We start from the raw sequence: 11,759 nt of genomic DNA, 5'->3' as shown, positions 1-11,759 counted from the left end.
TATACTAGTTAATTAATCCTGATGTATATAATTATTGATATTTAACAATTTAACGAACATATTTAAATTAAAAAAATTTATTTGAGTGACTTGTTAATAATGAGCAACTTGAGTGATATGTTAATAATGAGCAACTTGAGTGATATGTTAATATTGAGCAACTTGACATACTTCTTGATATTGAACACCTCGACATACCTTTTGATAATGAACACCTTGATATGTACATTTACTTATTTTTTTTTAAACCATAATGTTAATGATATTTGATTTATTTTTTTTATATATATTTATCATAACGTTATAATATATATTTCCTTATTTTATATCTTTTTGTTATTTATTCTCTTTTGTAATTTTATTATGATTATTTTCAATATTATTTAATGTTTTTTTAATTAAAATTAATTTTATATATTTTATAAATTTTAACAATTTTAAAATTTTATTTTTCCTCATATTTTAAATTTTTATGAATTATATTATTATATATATTATAATACTTGTATAATATTCAAAACTATAATAATCTTATATTTCGAAATAATATTACAAACAATTTTGGTTTAGAAATAATATCTAAATACTAATTTAAATCAGTCTGGACACCTTACCGTGTTTTTCCTTATTAATTTCATATGATCGGATGTTATTTTACTACTCAAAAATTCCATAAAAAACAAAAAATAATAAATTTGATTGCCTAAAATTATATTTAACTCGTTGAACTTTATTGTAAGTTTTTTTCCATAATTTTTTTCCTTTGAAACACAACATACTATTTTGATGAACTATTTAAACAAAAATATTTTTTGAATAACAATTTAATTAAATAAACCCCAAAATTTCAAAATAATAATATCATAAAAAACTAAAAGTTAAAACAAATATAAACTGTTTTTCAAAAGTCAATACTGAGGTGTCCCGATTTTTTGCATTTATTTTGTTTATTATTTTTGGGAATCGTTTCATTGTAATAAATATCACTTATTTTTTCCAAGTAAAAAAAGAGAAAAACAGTCTTCAAAAAATATTTTTTACTTGAAGAATTTTTAAGCATTAAAAAATTCCATATAAAATTTAAAATAACAGGATTTTTGTTTATAAAAAACATGTGAATTGTCAAAAAAGTGCATTTTAGTACAAAAGCAAATATACTTAATGTCAATTTTTTTATTATTAAACATTTTAATAATTAATAAAATATTCACAAAACAAAAGCTAGGTTCAAAGATTAGTATGCTTAGTAGTATTGTCACAAGAATAATAAAAATATAAAAATGATTTGATGACTTATCTTTGTTGGGTTTTATAAAGTCGACATTCTCTTTAAGCATTCAGTGAGAACATCATTTTTAAAATATTCTATAACAAAACAATATTGTTATATCATTTTATCGTCTTTTCTTGTGTTGTTCTTTGACTTGGTCTGTCAAAATTATCAAACATTTGTGTAATTTATTTTTTGGTGTTTTTGGTACTCTTTATTTCATTATTTTTTATTCAGAATGGAAAACCACAGTTTGTTTTAAATTTCAATTAAATTTTAACGAGAGTAATATTCAGTTAAAACTCGACACAAACAACACCATTCAAATTCACTAAAACGTTTATTGTTGTGCTTTTATGCCAACAGTACTGAATATATGTTGCGAAGTATCGAGTTGAGGTCAAATCAAATAACGGGATCAGGTTTTTTGGAAAAGGCTGGCTAATATTCCAACATTTTCCCGAATTTGTACGAAAATAATTGAACGGGATTGGTATTTTTTCAAAATAAAGTCGGTACTTTCGATTTTTTGTTTTTTTATTTTTTTAGGAAAAATAAAAAATAAAAAACGGGACTTTAGGAAGTTCTAAAAATATGACAGTACCGACTTTTGAAAAACAGTTTAGTTTGTATTATTTTTATTTGTAATATTAAATCAATTTCATATTAAAAGAAATATTTAATGTTAAATATAATTTCGAAGATACTTAATTTTATCAACGGTTGTCGAAGTTGGTTCATTAGAAATTAAATATCCAAACCATTCTCTCTTATTGTTAGAGTTTGTACATTTATTTATTAACAACACTCTACTAATTTAGTGTAAATCGAGTTGATGAAATGTATAAGTGGCGACTAAACGCTTATTACAAATGTTCATTGTCTTTACATTCTGTTTTTTTCATTATGAAACATTTGGAGACGATTTGAAATAACAAAAATTAAAATATCTTAGTGATTTTTGTTATCATTTGAATATTAATTTTACTAAAATCACAAGGATATATCTACAAAAAAATTCAAACCATTTTTTCCTCTTTTTAATTTTTTACACACAACAAAAAAATAAAACATCAACCTTTTTCAATATTTTTCATATAAAACAAATAAAGAAAGCTCCAAATTGTTAAAAACATAGAAAAAACGCTTTTTTACATTAACAAGTAAAACAATTAATTCGGTACAAGATTTAAACAAAAAAATAGTATTGATAACAAACATGCATTAAACGATCAAATAAAACAATAACTCAAACAATTACAATTAAATTAATAAAACAACTGAAATCAAGAAGTTATGTCGTGAGCGTCGAGGAAAGAGAGTTATGTTGTATTTAATAGCTAGTTTATCAACTTAATATATTTCAATAAAAACTGATATTTTTTGGAGTTAATTAGCAATTTTTTCTCGTTATTTTTTTTTCAAAATTATTACCAAATCAACTGTATTTTTTACTTTTAATGTTTGAAAATGATTAGTCGAATGGTCTTAACCTTATTTATGTTATTGGTTGTGTTATCAGTTATTTGATTTTGAAATAATTTTAATATTTATAATTTAAGTTGGGAAAATTAAATTTAAAACATTATTATTAAAAAAATTATTTTTATCTGAATGTCTTTATTATCATTATCAAATCAATAAAAATATAATTAATAGTATTAATATTATTATATTATATTATAAACTATTATTTAATAAATGTTATAGTTTATATTAATAAATTAAATTAAAAATATAAAATCTCTAATTAATCTACAAAATTGGCTGTATAGAACTTGTTTTGGAAAACAAACTAACCATTATAATATATTTATAATAAATGTATAATACATTTTGTCTATCCAAAATAGAGAGATATCCCATATGCTTTATTAATCCATTTGTTTTTTTGACGCTGTATTAAATAAAACGACCCCAAAAATCTATTTAGAAATGTTACTTCAAACAAGACAATTCGATTTTTAAAAAACCAAACAATTGTTATTAAAAATGTTAATCAAAGGAATCCAGAAATTCATAAAACCGAACTTAAAATTCTTATTTGTATCAACTTTGATGTCTTCATTCAGTAAAATGGTAGCGGAGACTTCTGGTGGCGTAGTCGATCCGAACCCCACGGAGGAACAGCGTGGGAAGACGTTTTATTGGGACGACGAGTCCTTCCAATTTGTGTTTCAGCATTACTCCTCTGTAGTGAATCGGATATCTCAGCATTTAGAGTTTGTAACTTTGTTAATATAACACACCAAGTAATTAATTATATATCAACGAGTTATTATATCAAATTTTAATCATTTGTTTTCTTGTTATTTATTCTTACTACATTATCAATTAAAATAATAATTAATTCTTTTTATTCTTATTAATTCCTTTTTTCATTATTTTCATTATTTGTTTGTATTTAATATCGAAGAAGTGGACTTTTTAATTATTTTATTAATTGGAGTTATTGCTTTATAAATGCTTTGTATTTATTTCTTATAAAATAATTCGCTTTTTAATAAAATGAGTCGAGTTATATTTTGAATAGTTTAATTAATTATTATTGTATTAATATTTCAAAGTATTCATTTTGTTCATTCAAAAAATTTCTCTCGAATAAATTACACAGAACTTTTTAATTCATCTGAACGATTTGAATATTTTGAATTTGATCTATTTTGGTGTTAATATTTCGTCTGTACGCTCTTGAACAATGAAATGGTAATATACAGTATTGCGGCATTCATCGGAGACAAATTGTCGAATTACACATTAGACGAATACATCGCGATTATCATCGAATTATTTTCACTTAACGATCGGATTCTCCCATTCATCAAATATCTCATTGGAAGGGAGTTCGAAGAAGCACACTCGAAGGAAGAGCTCTTTCGACAGAACAACCTTTGCACTCGACTTCTGACGGCCTTTGCCCGATCCGCGTCCAAAAAGTTCTTAAATAACACACTCAAAAACACAATATTAAAAATAGTCACAACTCAACAATCATATGAAATCGACGAAACGTTTGTTCATTCAAATTTGTAAAATTTTACTTTATGATATTTTGAATATAACTATTCACACTTTTATATAATCTACTTTCACTCAAGTGACTGTTAAAAATACGAATATATTTATAGTAAAAATAAGTTAATTTTTAATAATAAATAAATTAATAAACAAACTATTAATTTATCATTATAATAGAAAAATAGAAACTGGATGTTCTATTAATAGAAATTATATTAATTATTTTATTATTAAATTTAATAGTATAATAATACTAATAAATACTATTAATTTACTATTAAGAGTAACTTACAATTATTAGATATAATATCAAATTTTATATGTTTTTATAGTATCATACACAATTTACTTGACACTAATAAATAATTCTGTTATATTCAAAATATTCACAATCGAAAGTCTAATACAGTGAATACATAGACTTCCAATTTTATTCTTCACTTTCATTGAAAATGTATGACTCAAATCAAGCAAAATACAACCGGGTCAACTGCTTGGGAGTAATTTAGTAGCACTGAAGAACATCTGCAAAGAGTTAATAGAATCCATTGTATCTGCTCGCACTGATGTTCCCAAAGAGATTCGGACGATCTGCAATTGTCTTTGGTTGAGTTGTGAGAAGCACTTTTCCGACGACCGCGAGCTTCCCACGAAAATAGTAGGAGGTTTTCTCTTTCTTCGTATTTTTTGTCCAGCGATTGCCTCTCCGGAGAACTTTGGGCTGTTAGGAGTTGAAGCGAAGGTGACGCCGAAGAGTCGGCGGAACTTATTATTAGTGACGAAAGTGTTGCAGAACATAGCGAATCAAGTGACTTCCACAAAGGAGAAGTTCTTAGAGAAGACGTTGAGTTTCTCGATAGATTATCACCCGATTATTAAAGAGAGTAACATGTTCATATCGACGCAGACGATAGTGATGACGGAGAGTGTTGAAGAGTCAATGAAATATATCAACGTTGAGCATATTAAGATCTCTAAATTGTTTTCGTTCCACCAGATACTGTACTTCTTAAATGCGCAACTTTCAAATGGAAACATCAGCGCGACGACTGCGCAGAAGAACGCAATAGAAGAGGTCTTTGACATCATTGGAGTTCCCCCATTTTTAGTTGCGAAAAAGACGAAGAAAAGTGAACGCGAGATGAGCGACGTGGAACTTGTCAGGTGCTTGGAGAGAGACAAAATCTTCTATAGAGGCGACTCTTTGGCGAACCAGCAGTTAGTCTTCTATGTGATCATCAACAACTTTGTCCACTACCTTTCGGAGTTAAATAAGAATCCGCAGCGCCACGATAATTTGGACTTCATTGATATCATCACGTTAGTCTTAACGAACGGGGCGGACCAATTGCCGTACAATTTAGTGTTGGACTTCTCGTGGTTTAGTGCGGAGGAGGTTCCACAGAACATTATAATCGACCTTGTGAGTTCTTTGATTCAAATTCAAGGCTCCATGAGAGATAATTTTGTCCATGGGTATATCATTCACCCAGAAAAGAACGTGAAGAAACTTTTAGAGGGAATGGCCCTCAATTATGGGACGTATGGACTTCTAAGTGGATGGCAAAAGTTGTTTGATATTATCGACGACTGGCAAAGTCTGTCGAAAGTGTTTGGGGAGACGGAGGTGATGATCCCGGAAGGGTCAAAAGGGTTTGTGAAGAGGGAATTCCACGCGTGGAAGGTCAATCCGAAATTCAAAGCACAAGACCGGATCGTCCTTTTGACGTTTGAGTCCCTGTTAAATATCGAGCCCACGTCACATAATATCATGAACGAAATATTAATCAACGAAATGCGCCAGATTGATGCGTATGAAAAGGTCCCACACGTCGTATTTAGGTTCAATGGAGTGATGGACAGAGAGAGGAAGAATAAAGTCGAGAAGAAGGAAAGAACCTACATTTTACCCGACATGCTTGCCCGGGAAACGTTACTCACACAAATCTTTGCGGTCTGCTTTTATAGAGAAGTCCTCAAGAAGACGAAATTGGTGTATGAAACACTCAAAAAGAATCTTAAAAAAAGCTCTGCGAAGATCCACGTGTGTTATGACAGAGTTATTGTTGTAAAGAAAAACATTTTGGTTGTCGATATTGTCTACGCGTCACTGAATAAAATCTTCATCACTGATGTGCCGAAAAGTAGTGACGCGAAGTTCATCAATTTTGTCTTTAAAAATCTGAAGAACGGAGGGATTGAAACAGCAGAAAAGAAACTCATTATTGCGAAGGAGGATATTAAAGTCAGAGATCTAATTATGGAAATGACGACGGGGAATTTCTCGAAAACGTGTGTTGCTATTTAAAATGATTTTTAAAAGTTTTTTAAAAGTTTTAAAATAATTTTGAAAAAACTTTTAAAAGGTTATGAATAATTTTAAATGATTTTTAAAAGTTTCAAAAATAGTTGGTAACTTAGATATAACTTAATTGTTGTTAATAATTAATAAGACGCAAATAACGTAGTGATGTCGTCAACAACTTCATTAATAGTTGGTCTATCATTTTGGTTATGTGCCCAACATCGTGTAATTAGTTCATATTCATTTGTAGTTATAATGTCCGTCTTTTTGAGTCGGTTTCCTGCAGTTACAAACTCCGCAATTTTCCAAGGAAATGGGAATTGTTCGATTGGAAAAGCCTCACTCATACTGAAAGCTTCATATAAAGTCACTCCAAATGAATACACATCAGCCGATTTTTTATATTTTTCTTGATTTAAGACTTCGGGCGCCATATACACAGGAGTTCCAATTCCCTTAGTGAATGTCATGTTAGTCATCAGTAAATTAATATTTCTTGAACTGCCAAAATCAGTTAATTTTGCATTTACTTTGTCAATAGTATCGAGTGAAAACACGAGAATGTTGTCTGGTTTAATGTCTCTGTGTAAGATCCCATTTTCATGTAAATACAAAATTCCCTTTGAAGCATCTAACATCAACTTTATTTTCATTTTCATATTAATTGTATTTGAATTACTCTTATGCGAATATATAAAGTTCTGTAGCGACCCAAATTGTGCAAATTCAGTGACCATACACATCTTATTTGGTATCACCACTGCTCCATAAAAATAGATGATATACTCACATCTAAATTTGTCTAACATTTCAATTTCCTTCTCAAATTCACTCACCCCCCTTTCTATCTGAGTCGAATTTTTCATCATTTTTATCACAACACAATTCTCCCTGTAAAAGCCTTTGTAAACTATTCCAAAGGAACCTTCACCTATTTTCTTTTCTTCTCTTAATTCGTGATAATCAAGTCGAGTGGACATCTTAGTTGTTGCTTTGATATTGATGTAAACGACTTTCTGTGTGCCTTCTACAAGATCAAGTGTGACACAAGCAATGGTATCTTCGATTTTTGTTGAAAAATTTGGTTTCAAAAAGATTTCAAATTCACAGGCGAAGTGCGGCTTTAAAGATATCAGAGGAGGTTCACTTCGAATTTCATAGACATCGTTTCCCTCTTTCACTTTCATTTGAATTTTCAAGCGATGCGATGTGGTGTTCCCCAAACATATTAATTCACGACTCTCCTTGTTCACTTCAATTTCACAGCTCTCATCTTTTCCTTCAAAGACCATCACCTTTTTATTCGAACACAATTCCTTTGTTATTGAATGGAAAATTAAATTCGATTTATTCATTTTAAATACGCAAACATCTCTCTTTTCTATTTCTTTGCGTCTTTTTTGAAGGAAGTAGATCAGTACAACAATTACTATAATTATAATAAAAATAACTATTGTTGTTACTATAATCGGAACTCCAATAATAACGAAATAATCAACAAGACACATCATTCCATCATCACTGGGTCGATGGTTCTGATTACATTTCGTGCAAATGTTATTTTTAGATTTAATACAGAATTCTATAGTTGAATGATATAAACATTTATTATTGATCATCACATAATTTTCTATACAAGTCACACATTGAGTAGACGACACACAAGAAGTGCAGTTTTGAGGACACTTTTCACAATAAGGCGTCTTTATATAATACCCCTCGTTGCATTGAACACACCCCTCTTGTGTTTTTTCTTTGCATTGTATTAGAGAATCATAACTATTACATAATAAATTCTCTTCTATATCATAGAAATAATTGAGTGAACACTTTAAACAAGAAATGCCGTTTTTACAGGTGGAACAAGACTTGTCACATTTGATACAATCTTTGTCTTTATAATAATAGCCATCACGACATATGGCACATCCAACGTTACCTGCCATCGGCTGTAAACACTTCAGACTTAAAGTAGATTCCTCACATGTATGTTCTGAAGTCAAAAGCATATTATTTGATCGATCACATGTCAAACAGTGTGTTTTGTTCGAACAAGTTTGACAGTTATTTTCGCATTTAAAACAGGAGTTGTGGTCGTTAAAATATCCTTCTTGACATGATATACATCCTTTACTTGATTGAATTCTACACTCTAAATTTTCATTTGTTTTTAACACTGAATTTTGTGCTAATTGTTCTTCACATGTCTGGTTAAATAAGAAATAATTTTTAATACATTCAAAAATGTTAATTTCTCCTTTTAAGTCGTACTTAGAATATTTAATATTATTTTTTTGTTGTTGGCAATATGCAGTATTTTCTTCATTTAAATTATTTATATCATTTAAAGTGTTTCTTATATATCCATTGACACATTTCACACAATTAAACTCATTTGATATTTCACAGTGTAATTTCTCTATTGAAATACATTGATTTTTGTCAAGAAGATATCCACTCGAACAATTATAACAAGTACAATCATTTTTATATATAATACAGTGGTCAACTAATTCGCATAAATGACATTTATTGGTTGTCATATTCATATTAAATTCAGTACAACTCAAACAGTCATTTCCCGCTTTCAATTTACAATTTACTGGTGCTTCACATATATTGTTGTTATAGTCATAAATATACCCTTCTTGACATGATAAGATTTGAATTGTTTTATTACTCATATGATAACACTTTTTCGAATTAAATTCTCCGCAACTTAGACAACTGTCTTCTTCATTTTTATATTCATTAACACCACATTTATACATGTGATTATTTCTATATGTCACATTGTTAACTAATATATTACATTTTGTAGTTTTTATATCGAAAAAAGCGCTGTCGTTACATTGCAAACACTTGATGTTGTCTTTTGTTTCTTTGTAATATTTACAACTCTCAACTGTTTTTGAACACAGCGTACCAACTGTCACTCCGTTGTTGCACATTTCACAATTTGATAAAGAAACCAAAGAACACTCTCCACTTGGAGTTAAACACTTATTTTCACTTAAAAATGCCATATCACTACAACCTATACAAACATCCTCTTTAATGTTAGATTTACAATTTTCATCATTAAAAGCACACTTTAAAGTCGTTTTATTAAAAAATTCATAACTTTGACAGTTTTGACAATGACCAGAAGATGTTAAAACAAAAGGCGAATAACACTGTGTACACTTCATTGTGTTATTTGACTGTATTCCACAAGTTTTACAGTTGTTTTCGTCTTCGTAACACAATCGACAGACATTTTGACTGTTTATATAATGCCCTTCTGGACATACACAAATGCCTTTGGTAGCCACAAATCCATTGGCACAAATATTGCAATATGGAGTATCGCCAGTGTCACATCCTTTAGTATCACAATTTTGAATTGTTGTGCATGACACACAAACACCATTTAAAACGTAATATCCAATGGAGCATGTCTTGCATTTTGTGACACCATCATCACATCCAGAAACACAATTTTTATTGCATTTAATGCACGAATTGTTAGCCAAAAAATATTTATTTAAACAAGAAGTGCATTGATTTGCATTTTCACCAGTACATGTGTTGCATCCATAAGTGCACCATTTACACTTATTTTGTGAGTATTGAAACGTTTCATTTGGACAGACACAGACACCTTTAACAGATTCAAACCCATTGATACAATTCTCACAGTATTTTGTTTGTCCATTTTGACATCCTTCTGCATCACAATTTGATATCTCAGTACATGAAATGCATGACCCAGTTTCATTGACAAATGATCCTGTTAAACATTCAGTACATACATTACCCACTTTATTGCATCCATATGAGCAATTTGATGTACATTCTTTACAGTAATCGTCCTTTAAATAATAACCACTTGTACAAGAAGTACATTCTCCATTGTTTCTTCCATAACACGTTGCGCATGCACTGGGACAATAATAACAGATTCCATTAATTAATGCTTTATTGGACTCTTTGCATTTGAGGCACTTAGTACTCGAATTACACGTTTTACAGTCGTAATAACAATCTTGACAGACATTGTTAACGTCTACATATTGACCTTCAGGACATATCACACCCTTCATTGTTTGATTGTTTGTATCTCCTCTATTTACATGTAATTCACAAACACCATCAACACTTAAATGATACCCTTTGTCGCATAAACGACAATAAAACCCTCCTCCACTGTATTGGGTACAGCCGTTGTCACAATGAAGACAATATTCACATCTGTTTGGAGGAGTTTGAGTCATCTTTCCGTATTTATAACACGTCAAACAATCGGATGAAGTCGGCCCATTACACGTAGAACAGGTGACGTCACAATTTACTGTAGATGTTGTTAAAACTACTTTTGTTTGTGTTTGCGTTGGGGCGATGAGTGTAAATAAAAAAGTCGAGTTTGATGGTGAAAATAGCATCGAAGTTAAATTTCGGGGAGGATTTTCAAGAACCAAATTGGTTCTAATTTCGCAATGAAATGTTGTGATCGATGTGTCGAATTTATCATATGTTATGCTATTGTTTGTTGCTAAATTATTGCAAGATGTATAATTGTTTTCTTCTTCTATAACACAGCGAATTACATTACCATATCTACACCATTTCATCCCTTTTGTAACCACAAATATCAACAACAGAAAAGTGATCAACATATAAAAAATTAATTCAAGTTTTTTGTTTTAAAAAATTAATCTTGTTTTATTAATTTATATACTATACCCCATTTTAAAAATCTTATCATTTTTTTCTTTTGTTGATTCATTTTTAATTATTAAACGGTATTTTTATAAAAGTGGTGAATTATTGGTAGGTAATGATGTCGAAAATAGGTTTGGTGGGTTTTTACAATAATACAAAACACTAACGTATATAAATTTAATAATTAAATTGGTTATTATAATACTAATATCATAACCATCTTAAAAATGAAGAAATTGTAAAACATTTTAAATAATTACAATGGAAACAAAAAATGGAAAATTCAAAAGTAATTCTAAAAGTAGCTCAAAAAATTTTTATATTCAAAACATTTTTAAAAAACAATATTTATATTTTATAATTAATTTTATTATTATTTTAAGTTTATAATGTAAAAGATCGACTTTGTTTGTTTCATTTTGTTCGATAAAAATATTTTTTATCTATATTTAGGGGTTTCGA

The 11,759-nt window shown here is 29.1% G+C and overlaps 2 protein-coding genes across 2 annotated transcripts; one reads left to right on the top strand and one right to left on the bottom strand.

Moving 5' to 3' along the window:
• Nucleotides 1-3,262: 3,262 nt before the first annotated feature.
• Nucleotides 3,263-6,596, top strand: EIN_101660 (ras GTPase activating protein, putative; the record flags this gene model as incomplete). Its single annotated transcript, XM_004183239.1, has 3 exons — nt 3,263-3,492; nt 3,988-4,281; nt 4,760-6,596. 3 exons carry the CDS (start codon nt 3,263-3,265, stop codon nt 6,594-6,596), a joined length of 2,361 nt encoding a protein of 786 aa, XP_004183287.1.
• Nucleotides 6,597-6,733: 137 nt separating this feature from the next.
• On the bottom strand, nt 6,734-11,251 carry EIN_101650 (protein serine/threonine kinase, putative; the record flags this gene model as incomplete). The annotated part of the gene is made up of 1 exon (XM_004183238.1): nt 6,734-11,251. The coding sequence occupies one exon, from the start codon at nt 11,249-11,251 to the stop codon at nt 6,734-6,736; it is 4,518 nt and encodes a 1,505-aa protein (XP_004183286.1).
• Nucleotides 11,252-11,759: the final 508 nt, after the last annotated feature.

Source organism: Entamoeba invadens (assembly GCF_000330505.1).
Source record: "Entamoeba invadens IP1 unplaced genomic scaffold scaff_1105074725181, whole genome shotgun sequence".
Classification (NCBI taxonomy): Eukaryota; Evosea; order Mastigamoebida; family Endamoebidae; genus Entamoeba; species Entamoeba invadens.
This window is presented reverse-complemented; position numbering and strand designations above follow the sequence as displayed.